Source organism: Montipora capricornis, chromosome 14 (assembly GCF_036669925.1).
Source record: "Montipora capricornis isolate CH-2021 chromosome 14, ASM3666992v2, whole genome shotgun sequence".
Lineage (NCBI taxonomy): Eukaryota > Metazoa > Cnidaria > Anthozoa > Scleractinia > Acroporidae > Montipora > Montipora capricornis.
In genome coordinates, this window is record NC_090896.1 from 32,820,057 (window position 1) to 32,836,758 (window position 16,702).

At 37.7% G+C, this 16,702-nt stretch overlaps 1 protein-coding gene and 1 pseudogene across 1 annotated transcript in view; both read left to right on the forward strand.

Annotated features, from left to right (window-relative positions):
* LOC138032204 (uncharacterized) overlaps positions 1-16,702 on the forward strand; it is a 114,726-nt gene that overhangs the window by 92,992 nt on the left and 5,032 nt on the right. Inside the window, exons 9-18 of the mRNA XM_068879820.1 lie at positions 5,159-5,223; positions 6,892-7,031; positions 7,686-7,976; positions 10,623-10,753; positions 12,459-12,612; positions 13,221-13,331; positions 14,838-15,016; positions 15,299-15,421; positions 15,537-15,607; positions 16,125-16,165. Coding sequence (XP_068735921.1) covers positions 5,159-5,223; positions 6,892-7,031; positions 7,686-7,976; positions 10,623-10,753; positions 12,459-12,612; positions 13,221-13,331; positions 14,838-15,016; positions 15,299-15,421; positions 15,537-15,607; positions 16,125-16,165 — 1,306 coding nt within the window. The remainder of the gene's footprint in view (positions 1-5,158; positions 5,224-6,891; positions 7,032-7,685; positions 7,977-10,622; positions 10,754-12,458; positions 12,613-13,220; positions 13,332-14,837; positions 15,017-15,298; positions 15,422-15,536; positions 15,608-16,124; positions 16,166-16,702) is intronic.
* LOC138032211 (uncharacterized) overlaps positions 1-16,702 on the forward strand; it is a 96,366-nt pseudogene that overhangs the window by 31,957 nt on the left and 47,707 nt on the right.

A 16,702-nucleotide genomic window follows, 5' to 3' on the forward strand; every position in this document is an offset into this window, starting at 1 on the left:
AATACCTAAAAATTAAATAATTTGATCTGATCAAGACATTGAACGACTAAGCAATAACCAAACTGCAGCAATGTATGTTAGTTTCACAAAGTGGGAGTTAAAACAAATATTCCTCAACTGATGTTTCAATATGCATGCATTTAAATTAATTTTCTATCAACAATTCAAGGGACTGACTTTTCAATGTCTATTCTCTGGTATTCATTTACATTTCCATGATACGTTTGAAGTGAATCTGGCAACCACAGTGCCCTATGAAATGGGAAATAACTTTAACAAACCCTTTAACCTAACACTTTACAAGGGACAAGTTTATCCTCAAGCAACCAAGGTGTTCAAGGAGCTTTTCAATTTCCAAAGAACACCATGGTTGCGTTCCATTACCTGGGTGAATTCGGGTACCTGGCCTAAAAACTGAAACTTGTGGAGCCAAACAACTTGTTGAGCTTAGTACTTAAGCTGGGTACATAATTATGTCTACAAATATTGTCTATTCAACAACAGTTTCTCCTAATTTTGTGTACCATTCACTTGTTGGTTCCTTAATAATAATCGCTAATTCAATTAAGGAAGTCCTTTCAAATCATCAAAGTTACTTTGCGCCACCAGGAACAAACGAAAAAATACAAGCACTGAAGAACAAACTGCTAGAGAATGCACAACTCTATTTGAAACAGCAAAACAGGATCCTCGAGTCACTAAAAAGTGCTGCATGCTACGTGGATGTTTGCAGAACGATCGAAATATGTAATCATTGAAAGAAAACTCCACTCCAGATCTGATAGACGATGGTCGTGCAAGACTTGCCAAGCACGTGGAACACCCAACAGGATTGTTCGTTGTTTGGCACAGCAGATAAACGAAAACTTGTTCCCCTCGCTATAACATAAGACCAATCTTGCCCAAATACAACAACAATTTCGGCAGCAGACAAGCTCATCACAAGCCATCGAAGTTGGCATAAAGCAGCATAGCGCATAACCTGAAGTTTGATCATGATGGACACAAACAAGAGCTGAAAGAATTTCATAAGGTCAGACGACCAAATGTGATTGACCTAACACTCCTTAGAGCGGCTCAGTTATCGGACATCAAAGTGCTTTACAAACCAAGGGATTTCGTTGTAAAAATGTTCACTCAACAACATCTTCTTCTACAGAATCAAGTTCAAAATCGATCCTGGTTGTTAATTATGTGTGTGCTAACCCAATCCATAAACTGGATAAAGCGGATTGTCAAATTGATTTGTCAGAACAATGTGTGATTTCTGTCTCGCTAAAAGTTCATAGAAGCGACGGTCAAGAGAGTCACTAGAGAAGGCTGAGCGAATGTCCGCCGATCTAACCAATCAGAATGTAAACAATTGGCGTGACGTCGGATAACACAGTTTTTCCCGCTCGCTGAATTCTGATTGGTCACTTTAAATTTCCGTAGCTTTCGCCGTATGCATGGTATGTAAGACGTATCGGTCACACAAATTAATGGCTTAGCGCCCCCCACCCCTCCCCTGGCTCCTACGTGTCTTCTATATCTAGGTGTTAGAGCCGAAACTTGTAATCGAAGGTAATGCGCTCGAATCCTGTTCTGGAAAACTTGGATGTTTTTCTCGTATGCCTGCCATATTTTCCGAGAATCTATATGGAACCTTCTAGATTGAGAGCAGGGTAGTTACTGGGAGGACTGAAAGACTCTAAGTTAAGGATGGCATTGATCATATGTAAGATACTTATTTAAAAGGGTAATGTCGTTGAAGCACAGAATGATGCATGTATATTCTTTGATAAAAGAAGAATGAGGACACCTTTCGACAATTTCAATTCCTAACGGTATGCAAAACGTATCGGTCACACAAATTAATGGCTTAGCGCCCCCCACCCCACCCCTGGCTGCTACGTGTCTTTTACCGCTAGGTGGTATAGAAACTTGTAATCGAAGGCAATGGGCTAAAATCATGTTCTGGAAAAATTGGATTTTTTTCTCGTACGCCCGGCATATTTTCCGAGAATCTATCATCACCTATTCATAAGCAAGGTCCTTAGTATCTCTTTATGTCATCGACTTGGATTAACGTTTGCTATCTGCTGCATAATATAACGGAAATGCACAGTCTCGACAATATAGAGAGACAGTCACTGCCACCTGAACGTAGTTTAACGGCCTCGCTTCCGATAGTTTCCAATAGCTCAATGGTAGCTCATAAACTAGTGATCGGAAGGTCTTACTTAGGTTCGATTCCTACAAAGTAGCACTCAGATTTTTCCCGAGTATCTCCGAGTAACTATGGATTAAATATTAATAGATCTCCTTTGATCTTTAGATTGTTATCATGGTATCGGCGTTGGCTATCGTGGCAATGTTAACGTCACTCGGTCTGGTCGTACTTGTCAGCGGTGGACTGCACAATGCCCTCACCGTCATTGGAGGATTCCTGAAGATGTTGATAAGAGTCAGAATGATTCCAATAACATGTGTCGTAACCCAGATGGAAGTGCCCCGGATGGACCATGGTGCTACACAACTGATCCAAATATGCGTTGGGAATACTGCAACATCTCGCAATGTCCACCAAGAGGTAGAATGAAAGTCATGATAGTAATCAAAACGATGTAAAAAGCTTTGAAGCGACAAAAGGATTCTATTCTTTTCGGAGGTAAGCCCGGGGGTTAATGTTCCTTTTGACTGCCGACCCTAAAATAGATTGTGGCATGCTGTCAAGTGTAGCAGTGTGCAAGTCTATGTCTCTGATCACCAAAGAGCCAAATTAACCAAATTCCACTTCTTAATGATTAAAAGCAAAAACTCAAGTTTTTACCGCGCTTTATTAAACACTATATTTATTGGGGAAACTCAAAACACAAACATTTCGCCTGGGAAGGACTTTAAGAAAAGTATATTTATTCACTTGTGCAGTCTAGCTATTGTTAGTAAGGAGAAGGTTTTGTATCAGTACGAATATTGATCTCTCATTCCATGGAAAACTGCAGATATGAAATGACAGGATCGAAGTTAAAACAGATAAATTAAGTCGACACTAGAGCAACAGCTTAAACATTTGTATCAAATCGTGTATTCAAATTGATCAAATTTAACCCCATTTTTTTTTTCTAAGTTTTGTGATTTTAGCAACTGCGTGTCGACCTCTCAACGTCCTATCTTCATGAAAAGGTGTTTTTAGTCAATTCAAGATCTTTTAAAAATTCAGTTGGGTAACTTTAACGTGAGATGCATAAATAGACATTATCCATTTCTCCAAAGCATTTGCTTATTACCCTGAAGTGAACAAAGAAAGTACTTTTATCTTTAATTTTTATTCATTAGTGCCCAGGAAGATTCCAACATTACCAGACGGCTTCGCTCTCAATGCCACGACTATTTACTTGTCATGAGAAGCAATTCCTACCTCTTTGCCTTCTGGCAAGGAACCTCTGCTTGGTTATCGCGTTAAATACCAGCGAATTGGATCACCATTGTACGATCAAGTGAATGTTTCGAACAATGTCACAGAAATATCTTTGACGAATCTTACTCCACAGACAAAATACAAAATAGAAGTGAACGGGTTTAACGCCATCGGTCATGGAGCAGGAAGCACGGCTATCATCATAAAAACATTCCAATCCGGTGAGTCTATATTCTAATGAGAATTTTCGCTTGATGTGTCTTCTTTGAATCCTTTTCCAAAATAAGTAATTAATTGCCTCGGCCAATCACAATAACTAGCCATTCGTAACGTAAACAAACCCATCTCGGGTCATCCTAATGTTTGGACAAAGAAATTTCGGCGCAAACTACCCGATCAAGAAACTGATCTAACGATCTCGTTGCAACGGGTCAGTTTCCAAAACCAACTCACGATATACCTTCAATTATCGGTGGCTGTTTAAAAACAATTTAGGCTCCTCCTTCTACAAGTCAAACACTACTTTTATTCCTGCAAAATCTGGGAAAGATCCGTAAACTGTTATGAGTTATTTCATAAAATAAACATACACAGAAAGCGCAAAACTGGTATAAGAACGATCCGTTTACTAAGCTTCCATTTTCTTTTAATATTTATTATTATTATTATTATTTTTTTTATTTAGTTCTTATTCTACATATTATTATTTTTTTACTTAAATATGTATGCTTTATTGTAAGTAGTTAGTAATTTATACAACTCCTTTGAAGACCACTGATGTATTAGATACGATTTCGTGTATCAACAATATTACCCATTACGACTGACTGCTTTAACCAGACCTTTGGCTTGACAAGACGCATTCGACCAACGCAAAAATGGTAGTGGTCAGTTACAGGTTACGTCATGGCCGCCATGTCGTATGACCCAAACAATAGATCTTAGCTTTATAAGAAAAACAAAACATAAAGCGGTGATAAACATGGTAAAGTCATGCATTTTATGAAATCTAACTTGATGTTTCCTATGTGGCAACATACATTTTCAAAAGTAACCGTTATTATATTGAAAACTATTTATATTTCAAAAGAAATTGCGAGCCGTCATTTAAGTCGTCCTGTTCAATACAAAATGTTCCTTTTTAATGCTAGGTACCCTAAGCATCAAACCTTAATCATCACTTAATTAAACTCTTTCTTTTCTTTGCAGGTCTTGTCACTGTTGATATAACACTTCATGTTGAGCTGGACGAGAAATTCAGGGATGATGCACAAAATAGAAACAACAGCAGTTCGTTTGTGAAATTGAAGTACAACATCGAGAGGATGGTATAACACATTTTTTAAAAAAACCTTCACAATATAAAGGCCAATCATTGTACTCTACAATGTTTGAAATATGGGCCAATCATACAGAAAAGCCAAGAGATGCAGACGCTGCTCAGACCGGGAAAATCACAAAGCGTATTAAAAACACTACGAAAAATCGACACTTGGTACAAAACCTTTCTATCACCATGTTTTTTAGCTGTTTACTTAACTTGGCAAGATTTTTAAAATATGAACAACCTTTTTTAAATTGTAAAGCTTGTTACGATGTTACAGAAATCATCACGTTACAAATTGCTTGAAAAATTTTTTAGAACTATAACAACCACACCAAACATGAAAACCTATGATCACATGGCACAAAGCAAGATAGATTAATGGCCTTCAAATGAGGCTACTGCATGATGTTAAATATTCTTTTCCTTTTTAGATAAACGCTGAATTTAATAAATCCTCTGACTTGAAGGTATATAGCCTCAGAATGAAGAATTTCAGGTAATGGACCTATTAAGAAAACGGAGTTAGGGAAATGGTACAACAAACTAAAAATAACGTCATTGGATAATATCACCTATTATAGACGCAAGAGAATATCGCTTTTCTGATTGGTCAGTGACGACTGCATAAATAGGATACAGAGTTCATTGTGGAAGTTGCTATGGAAACACAGCAAGAGAGTATTTATTTCAGTATATAATAAATAAAAAATCGTATGAACTTGCTCGTGTATTTCGTGATTTATGGACACTCGTGATGTTTTGAAAGTTCTCAAATTGCACTTGCCTACGGCTCAGGCAATTCTCAGAACTTTCAAAACATCACTTGTGCCCACACGAGTAGCAAGTGCACCGTGAACGAAACTGATGTCAAAGAAAACTCTTATTTTCTTATCAAACGTATTGATCTCCTGGCTTACGTGAGTTATCTGTAGGATCGCCTATCTCTTTTGACGATGATGTTCGTAATAATAATGATAACCATATTAGGGAACATGGCAGGGATGACGACAACGGAAACAAGTACCACACAAGTCTATTTAATGCGTAAAATAATAGATTTTCTGCGGTTTGCGTTTCACTTTTGCCTTCCACTGCAAAACAGTAACGTCAAATGAGCAAATGTAAAGTTTTGTGGAGATCCTCAACCCGGGAGGCTAACGTTGTCATATTAATTCCCTCCTTACTGAAAGGTCTGTTTCTGAGGACCGCCACGGAGCTCTCGGAACGACTCTCGGGATTGCTTCAGAAAACAATGGAAACAAAGAACGATACAAAAGGAACAATGGACCATTTATTTATTTATTTATTTATTTAATTATTTTTCGCCACAGAAAGAAGAAATTAAAATACAAATATGAGCAATCAAAAAAGAGAAGATGGAAAGAAAAATAATTGAATTACATTGGTGGCGAGGAGGCCTAAAAGAAACTACTAAGCTTATGTAAATTAGGCCTCCCCAAGTAAAAGAATCTATCTATCGTTGACATGCAAGTTGGAAACGGAGAATACAATTATTACAAACATTTAGTTATTTAACGTGTTGAAATATAAAGTAATGAACGGAAATCAAAAACAGTTTGAACTTACAAGTTGGTAATGAAGTATACAATTACAAACACTTAGTCATTTAATTAAGGTGTTGAAATAGGTAAACAGTTGTGAAAGTAAAATTACAGGGTGAAAACAATTTGACGCAGGAAGAACAAAATACTTAATTTTCAGAATAGTTGTTAAAAAGAATGACTTAAGTGCTTTCTTGAAGGAAGCTGTTGAGGATGAATTGATTATATCAATGTCAAGAGAATTGTAAAATTTAAGTCCCTGATAGAAACAGAAAATTGTTTAATGTTAGTCCGACTAGTTTAATGTTAGTTAATGTTAGTCCGACCATGACGCAGAAGACAATAGAAAAAAGCGTCCTAAAGGGATCCAATGGAATTATAGGTTGAAATGAGCTGCTTCCTGATTGATTTCTGAAGTAGGGTTGTTGAATGACATTTTTTAATGTTTATTGCCATACTTTCGTGAAATATGTGATGTAAAGTTGTGAAAAAGGGCTGGGACACTTCGTAATGTTTGTTATTTAGAACGCGTACGTGATTATCGTGTAATCCTGGACAAATTTGAAAGTACTTAATGAGTGTTTATTGTATTTATTTCCTAGGAGCGATGATTTACAGGCGGATTTATTAATGTTAGTCATTATAAATGCCAATACAACGACAAAATCTGAAGCTGTTGGTCGCTTGATCGAAGGGCTTCGTCCGGCTAAAGTCCTAGGAATCACCTCTATATTTATCGTAGGTGGGTGTTGAAACAGGCTAGGTCAATTTTTTTTTATATTTGTAAGTTAGTCAAGGAATCAATTAAATTAGTGAGACAGTATAAATTTCAACATTTAATTAGTTGTGTTCCTTTCCAAACAAATATACGAATAAAATGCTGGTAAAGAGGCAATAGAGTGTTTTTGTTTCTATGACCATGCAGCCAAGCATATTTGCATACTAAAACAAAAGGAAAATTTTCATATTAATGTAGTTCAATTCCAAAAAGGATATTTTACTCCTCGAACATGGCCGTCGTGACGACATGTGAACACACCCTATAACAGATAATTCATGCAATATTTGATGGGAGGGAGATTTAGAAGGTACGAGTTTTTGCTTACGACTCTCGCATACCAGTAGGAACCCAGTACTAACCAGCGAGCTATGTGAGTGATAAGTTGAATTTAATCGATACCTAACCCTAATGTCATTTTAGACTTAAGATTTAATATTCTTAAGGTAAAGGTAGTAAAACTGATTTAACGTGCGTTGCACGTATGGCTCGCATAGCTCGAGAATATAGTTACTTTTTGTAAACTCAGTTAGGGCGGAGGATGGCCTAATTTGTTTGTATGCAACAAGAATTTGTTCTGAATTTGCTTCTGGTACGATTTCTTTTCTCTTTGAAAAGGAAAACCACAGCCTCCTGAAAACGTAAGAGCAGCAGATCTCCAGAAATGGTATTTCGTACTGACCTGGCAACAACCTAAATATGGCGTATATTACCAGATAGACAACTTCACTATTGAGCGAAAGAAAGAAACGGCCGCTAGCTTCACAGTTCTAGAGACTTTACCCTATAAAAAGACAAGGATAAATGTCAAAGATCTCGAACCCGCCACAGAGTATACTATGCGACTGTCGAGCAACAACAAGTATGGAAGATCAAGTGCCATTCTGTTCAAACAAACCACATTACCAGGTAAGTCGACTTGCATCTTGCTGCTGCCTCTTTTTTTTTGCATCCTTGCTTAAGGTCCCTATTTTGGTAAGGCCACGGTTACGAGGCGACGTGGTTAGGTATATACTTAGACTGTATGCTTTGCCACCTATTTAAGGCAATAGACCTTTTTTAATGGTTATCTTGGAGTCTACTGCTTTGATGGATGTATTACGGGATACCCAGGGGACAAGGTGTTTCAAACCTTTTCCGAACCGAGATTAATTTGACTTTTTTTCTCTACATCCTGTATAACAAAGGTTTCAATCAACAAACTGGTTTCAAAATTATAAAAGTAAACCCAAATTTTATACCACGACATGAAGACATTTGACCCCTTAACATCCCATAACGTATCCATCGAAACAAAAAGACCCAAGATGACCGCCGTATCGCAAAATGGTCTATTGTTTGCGCTGGCCCCAAAATCAACTCCGTTCGCCATGACTTTATTTGTCTAAATGGCTTGACAAACAGGCTAATAATCAAGATAAAACATTAAATCTCAAGTGGGTCCATTGCTCAATCAGATTCCTTGGAATCTAATTACAATATGATTCGAAGGGAAATAATAAACTTCATCGCGAAATTCACGTTTTTCAAAGAATTAATTTGGTCGTTATTCCAGTTTGATAATTACTTATTACTTATTTTATTAGTATTGCACATCATACATTAGAAAATATACATTGGTAAAGTCAAAGCCAGGGGCTTAAATGGCCTGGGATCAGCAGAAAACAAAAATAATGTGTATGAGAAAAGAAGGCTTTTAACTTAAATTACAAAACTAACCAAAAGGAAAACACATGTCATACATGCCCAAGGAGAAAGAAACTTTTGAGCTGAGATAGAGTAACCTTTACAAAGTAGCCGAACTCTTCAGGAAATACAGGCCGTGTTTTCTCGACATCCCTTGTCTAGCTTAACATTCCTGAAAATGGCTTGTTTGCAGAGTTTGTTAAGCGACTTTAAAATGATACGTGTTTTCACGGGTATTAAACATTAAATGAGGAGAGCACGTGCCAATACAATAATAGAAATAATAGCAACGCCTGTTGCATTTCCGATATGAATAACCGCAAGCGACTCCTCATTGGCCGAAAGTCATTGCCAACTCGCTTATGCTGCAGCTGCTTTATTTGATGGCTTAAATTAAATGAGAATTCTATTGAAATTTGCCTACTCTCTTAACTTTAAGCAAGTTGGAAAAGCAACTGTTTTCACGCGATTTCCGGTTGTCACTCGCTAAGCAACTTGAAAAACCGCTCGTGAAAACACAGCCACAGAGGGGGTGTTGACGCCAAAAAAGAAAGTTAAGATTTGTATTTTTGTGCTTTCGTATTCTGTACAACGTGGGATTCAGCCATTTCACGTCTCAGAGTTGCCGTGAGGAGAAGGAGAAAGGAATGAAAACGAAAAATGAAAACTCTCATTAAATGCTATTCTTTCAATGGCCTTTTAATCGAAGACCTTAACGCCTTAATAAAGAGCTCAACTCGGCAACTACGACCACGGCGATACGATCTATTGTATGAGCGACAAAAATGGTTGCATGTTCTCTGGGTACTTTTTCGCGTGCAATATGCACACGAAATTGCACGTGAGTTCCGCACATGCACACTCCTTTCGTGATTCTTTCGAAAAATCTACGAAAAGATTTCTGATCCGACATTTGCATGAATTTCATGGCCAAAAGAAGCGCGAAATCCGAGTCCTAGTAACCTTTCATGCATGCGTTTAATATGGCGGTCTCTCAAGAAATTGCTCAAAAGTTATACTTTGAAATTTAACAATGGAAAACAAACCAATTTGACAGACGAAGCCGTATCATACTGTAGCTGAATGTAAAATCAAATTGAACAAACTACCTTTTTGAAGGCTTTTGTACAGTAAATTACACTTTGAACTGTGTTATTGGAATTTTCAAGTTTAAGCAATGCTTAACTACACGCCTTAGTTGTTTAAAAGATGGACAACGCTTTTCAGGGGATAAATATTAGCAAAACCAATTGGGTTATTCATGCAGAAGATTGTGATTTATTCGTTGGATAGCGCTATCCACTCTTAGAGCAACTGAGGTGAGATGATTAATAAATGGATATTTTACTGTGTCTACAGTACCTGGAACGTTTGTCCATGTGTTTTCTGTTGTCTTCCGGCACAGTTGAAAAGAAGACTGAGCATACTCTAGCAAAAAATACCGCTGGTTCAACTGATTAATTACGGAACAACGATGTCAGTATGTGGATTTACAAATTCAGTGAATCCTTTTCTTTCAGTTTTCTATCTTTAAATTCCTATTCTTACATTAGCTCCTAGATAGTTCCTCTTTATGTGTTTATTTTCAGTCGCGACAAATAAGCAATCTCTTCACAGTTTCTCGTTGCATGACGATACACTCAGGCTGCTCCAGTTCACGAATGTCTACACTCTGAACTTCAAGAATTGAAGCCTTCCAACATGAAAAACCTTATCTCAAGTAAAGCAATGTTCATCTCTACAAAGCCTCTGTACGCGTTACTTGTTCCCACCATTTATAATAAATTATGTTAATGTATGCATAATTCAATTCTAACACTCACCTCACAGATCGAAAAACTAACCGCTGTATTTTTTTTCTCTCTACAGATAAATTCCTTCTGAAATTGATGGTGACTATCGTGTTGCCATTTGGCTTAGCTATTCTCTTCATCACGATTGTCTGCATTAAGTTTGGACCACCTTGTAAATGTAATGTTAAAGACAAGTCTCAGATTGAGGTTAGTAAGGAATTAAGAGGTCTCCGACTTGAAATATCAATTATTTATAACAACTAATGTAATTCTAATAATTCTAATTATCATTATTAATTTTAATTAATTATAATAATGAATATTATAGTCCGAATAATATTATATTTTGTGACTATATAATGAACAACTGGAATTGGAGATGGGATTGGAGTTTCAGCTAGTAATCAAATAATGATTCCGTTTTTAATATTTGATGTACGTCTCGCAGCATAAACAATCCTTCTTCCCGAAAAAAAACCCACCTAAAATGAGAGCATCTTGAAATTTAGTGAAACGCAAAAGACGGACTGGTTCTGAAACTCTGGAGACTACAAAAGCGTGAACAGTGACATCGCACTTCATGTTAACTTGACCGTGACCATGTGGAATATTTTGTCCTCACTTCACAACTGAGTTTTGAATAATTTAATCGCAACTTTTAAAATGCCCCTGTGACCAAAAAAATCAATTATTTTCTTTCTTTGGATTTTAAAACTGTGTTATTTAAATACTAAGGGACCAGAGTTTTAAGCCTTGATTTCAAAAGGACTCCATTTCTAACTTCAGTTCTTGAGAGAGCTGGTTCGAGGAGAAAATGACGTCAAAGGCTCACTAGTTTAAGAAAGCAGTACGTGTGTACGCCGCAGAATTCAGACTTTTAAACTTGCGTTTTGCATTTATAATAAGCTGCATTCACACGTTGAAATTTTAAGCAAGTGAGCCTTTGACGTCACTTTTCCCTGGATCCAACCCTCTGAGGTCCAATCGGTCGGGGTTTGAACGTGAGTAATGGCGGACCATGAAGAACAAATTCTTACCTCCAAGAGTTACACTCAAAGTAAACGGCCTTTGGATAAAAAACCAAAGCTCAATTTTTTTCAAGTCAGGTGTTAAGGAAACAAACTTTCAAAATCTAAAGAAAAATAGGAAGTGATTTCTTTTTTTTATCACAGGGGCATTTTAATGGGCTTTGCTTTAGAAAAAGGGTGTGGTTTGTGCATGGTCAGGGCCGAAAAAGCGAACAAAAACGTAGAACAAAGAAACTTGTCAAATTTCGAAACCATCTCCATATCTTAACTATGAAGGAAATTAACAGGTCTCCAATTCCAAGAATATATAATCACCATCTGGAATTCAGAAAAATGTGAGTCCAGATGTGATTGAAGTTTCACTTAGTTATCATTATTCTGTTTTTAATAATTGACGGATTCCGATAAAAAATTTAAAAAAACATAACATGAGAGTATCCTGAAATTTGGTGAAACCACAGAAATGATGAATTATTACTCATGTAGCGGATTATGTAGTGTCCGCGATTACGTAAGCGATTTTGTAGTGATTGTGAAGTCGATTGTGGAGCCGTTTATATATCGATTATATGGTCTATCAGATAGCCGATTATGTAGCCGATTGGAGGCGATATATGGCCGATTTTGTTGGCGAGGGTATAGCCGTTATATAGTCAGTGATTATAGCTACTTCGTTAAAGCCGGTAGTTTTGCCGATCGCCGCGAATTTGCTTTGATTCAGTCGATCGTGTACTAGCTGTACTGATGCATAATAATCGCTATACAATCAGGGCGCGGATGCTAGAAATAATGAAAAAATTTTTGCAATTACTAGTTTTAGGAATACATATCCAAGTACATTAATTATTTGCTGTAAAACACCCACATACTTTTTTACTTTTTAGATAGAGTTGCCTTTGAAAGGCGGTTGGTGCGAGTTTCCAAGATTGCATATTCAACTCGAAGTGAAGTTAGGACAGGGGGCTTTTGGAGAAGTTTATAAAGGAGAGCTGAAGAATGAAAAGGGAGTCATAGCTTGTGCAGTAAAGAAGCTTAAAGGTAGAGCTTGCTCCCTTTGGAGCTCATATCACCTGACGTTATCTCCATACAAATTTTATTAACTTGGGCTAAAGCTTAAAAATTGGCCAAAAGAGCAGGAGCCCAAGGGCCGATTCCTCCCACCCCACCCCGACTCTAATGAAACTGGTATTCCGGAACTAAAATAAAAAGCGTCACCATCCCTTGGTGGTGCACCCCCCCCCCCCCCCCTTCCTCCTCCTGGATCCGCCCCTGCAGCCCATGAGTAATTTTTAACGTGGAAATTAATGATGACTATCACCAATCAATCTGATGGGTGATCATCTGGAGGCTTACATATATAAAAGTTAAAAATAAGTATCGCAACAACCTTAAAATTGTTTTTTCCAAATTACAAAATACTCCGACAGCAGACGGCTACTAAAAACGTACATTGCATGAGCGGACCGAGAAATAGCTTTACAACACAAACTGAACCAAGAATACGGACTTTGTACTGAATAAAAACCACGGATTCCAGGGCAAAAAAAACAACACAAATATGGATAATCGATATGAAGTCACACCAATCTTTATGGAGTGCCATGTTCTAGTTTTGCGCTAACAACCTCCTTTCATTTGAATGACAGAGGGTGCCACAGAGCTAGAAAGGCGAGACCTCATAAACGAACTGAACATTATGGTGACAGTTGGTGAACATCCTAATATTGTCAGTCTTTTGGGGGCATGTACGGCAGGAGGTAAGAATTTGTTCTTAGAGCCATCTTTAGTTTATTGCACAAACTAAAAGCTAGGCAGGCAAACACTTACACAAATCTTTCTATTTTGATGCGGATTAGTGGCGCAAAATCAAAGCTTTAATAAGACTGACAATTGGGTAAGAAAAGGACAATTAAAGGAAACCTTCAGTTCTTCTTAAGATAATCTTTAAACTTCGGAATCATTGTTTGTAATTTTCTCAAAAAAGTGTTCGTGACAGGAAAAAAAGAATTTTAGAATCGCTTATTCATGGGCGCCGCCATCTTGAACATCTAGGTCTGTCACGTGTTACAAATACTTCCTCTGACATAAGAGCTTTTGTTTAATCTTAGATATTTAAGATGGCGGCTCCCGGGAAATTTGAAAACAAAAATCGGCGATTCTGAAATTTATTGATTTGAAATACAAGTGCTATCTTTGAAACTGATTGTAAACTATATTCTCTATGGGTTTGAGTTATTTTTTTGTTGGAGGGGAGGTTCCCTTTAAACCTGTCGATCAAACGCAAGGCAAATTCATGAAGTCGGCGATAAGCGCGTGTAAGTGGATGCGAGAAATTTATAACTTAGCGCATTTCGGAACTGCAGTTTTCCTCTGTTTCAGAGCGAGTCTTGATGCGCAACCTTTAAACAAAAATGAGCTTGATTTGCTTGAAAAAAACAATGGTTTCGCACCGAAACTCGCTCTCAAACTTGCAATTCGGAAATGGACTATCGGTTTCGCTCTTAATTCTGACTGGCTAACTTTGTGCCACGTGATTTTTAAGTTTATGATAAGTTTCCTCAATTATAGGGGCCACTTTTCTACAATAAATACAGTAATGAACAAGAGGGAAGTGCTAAATAGGACTCATTCCGATTCGCACAACGTTGTTTCGCTTAAAATTCTTGAAAGTGGTTTGTTTGCAGACTTCCTTAAGCGACTTTAAAATGATACGTATTCTCATGGGTAAGATTAAATGAGGAGAGAGCATGTGCCAATAAAGTCATACAAATAATAAATAGCACTCCTAGCGCATTTCTTATTTCAATAAAAGAAAGTGACTCCTCATTGGCTGGGTTAGCAAGTTGATAAAGGAACTGCTTTCACAGAATTTTTCGGTTGTCACTCGCTGAGCGACCTGAAAAACCGCACGTGAAAACACAGCCACTATTTAGCTCTCGCAGGGACTTTCGGGATTGGTTCAGAAAACAATGGACACAAAGAAGAATACAAAAGAAACAATGGTCCATGACGTGAAGCATAATAGAGCAGCGTCCTAAAGGTATTCAATGAATTTGGAGGTTGTAAAGAGTTGCATCCTAACTGTGAATTACTGGCGTCCTTTTAGCACGCTCTCGCAGATTTTTGTCTTCTCACGTTGAATGTATCTTAAGTAATGAATGTTAACGTTAAACATATCATTGACAATCTCAGACTAATTGCTTAGTCTTTCGTTTGTCTTAAAAGTTGCTAATTATTGACTTTGGTGTTTTTATTCTAAATAGAGCCGATACTGGTAGTTGTGCGTCTAGCGGAGAACGGTTGCTTGTTGGATCGTCTGAAGGAAAATCGTGCAAATCCATACGTCAATGTTGGAAATAAAAAAGCGACTTTTACCGAAACCGATAAAGTCAAGATCGCACGAGACGTGGCCAATGGAATGTTGCACCTTTCAAGCAAAGTGGTTAGTGTCTATCAATTATGATGACGTCGAAAGTTCAGTCGACTTTTACTTACCAACGGTCGAAGGTGGTTACACTTCGTATATTGTGTCTTATAAACATATAGATTGTTGTCAATCACGTGATGAGATGGCCATATTGGTACACAAAAATAGCAACTTTTGTATTATAATAGAGTCAAATTCCCAACAAAAATTTGGCCTGCTGTGACCTCAGGTAAAACCATCTATTTATACGTATCAAATGTCTTCTATTGACTTTTCTTTGCCCTTGTTGATTTGCAGTGTGTTCATCGGGACCTCGCTGCACGAAATGTCCTCCTTGACAAGAATAATGTTGCCATGGTATCTGATTTTGGCATGTCACGTGATATTTACGAGAGTGGTGCATACGAGCATATGTCTGGGGTATGAGAATGAAAACTTGCATTAAATTTAAATTTGAATGCCTCGATTGCTTTCGCATCACCAGCTCGTCGATGTGTATTTAATCGACAAGCCGCATGTCTTTTAACTTCCGTAGGGTATGCTGCCAGTCCGCTGGATGGCGTTGGAATCTATAGAGGATTTTACTTACAATGTCAAGACTGACGTGTGAGTTTCATAGCGGTGTCAAAGAAAAATTTGCATCCACTCATTCATATCACTGTTCATATCTGTATCTGCCGTATTAGTTTGTGTAACCATCGAGTTTTTTGTTGGGGTGGCAAAAGGCGAGCCCTGACGGGGGAATATCCCTGATACCCCAAAATAATAAATTTGTTTCATTTATCGAGTCCTTCGCTCAACAAAATGACCATAGCCCACTTGGTAGAGCGTTGCACCGCCATCGTAGAGGATATGATTTCGAATGCCGTTGAAGTCAACCTGAACTTTTCAGGTGCCTGTTAGAGACAATTGCTTAACAAATTGTCAAGATAAATGCGAGGATCACTTCTCCATTTCAACAGCCAAAAGGTTACGAAGATTTTACATAATACATGTTAAGCCAGGATTCAGGTGGCTTAACCTCCTTTTTAGATTCTACGTTGCAAAAAAAAAAAAAACCAAAGCGGCGCTTTGACTTTGACAAATAGTTGTTGACGTGCGGTATAATTTTCGTTTCTGTTAGGTGGGCGTTTGGTGTGGTGTTGTGGGAAATTGCATCTGGAGGTAATTTTTTTTTTTTTTCATTTCCAGGCAGAAACTTTTTAGGAATATTAAGTATTTTGAAAAGTTGATTTCTCTACCGACGTAGCCAGCACTGCGTAAAATCCCAAGGGTTCAGTGTCGGGTAATTGATCCAACTCTTCAGTTGGATTCTAAACATGTTCCGACCACTGGTTGAATTTGTTCCTGGTTGTCCCTGGTTCAACTTCTCAGTTGCACTTGTAAACAGCCACCTGGTTTGCCTCCGGCCAGTTGGGATTCTTAACAGTTGTTGTTGAAAGTTCTGTTCTGTTGTGATTGTGTTTCATTGGCCCTGTATTGTATTGTATTGTATTGTGGTCTGTTGCGCGTCTGGTGTTTTGCCTCGTCAGGTGCAAAACTCGCACGAGCACTTATATTCCAGTCAGTTTCGCGGGGTTAATTTCCCAACACTACGATCCCTGGATGAGACGTCTTCCATTTTGAAAAAAGGAGATAACTTTAAAAGAAGGCCAGCCTCTGCAGTTTGTAACGCAACAGTACTTAGAGACGTGAGTTATC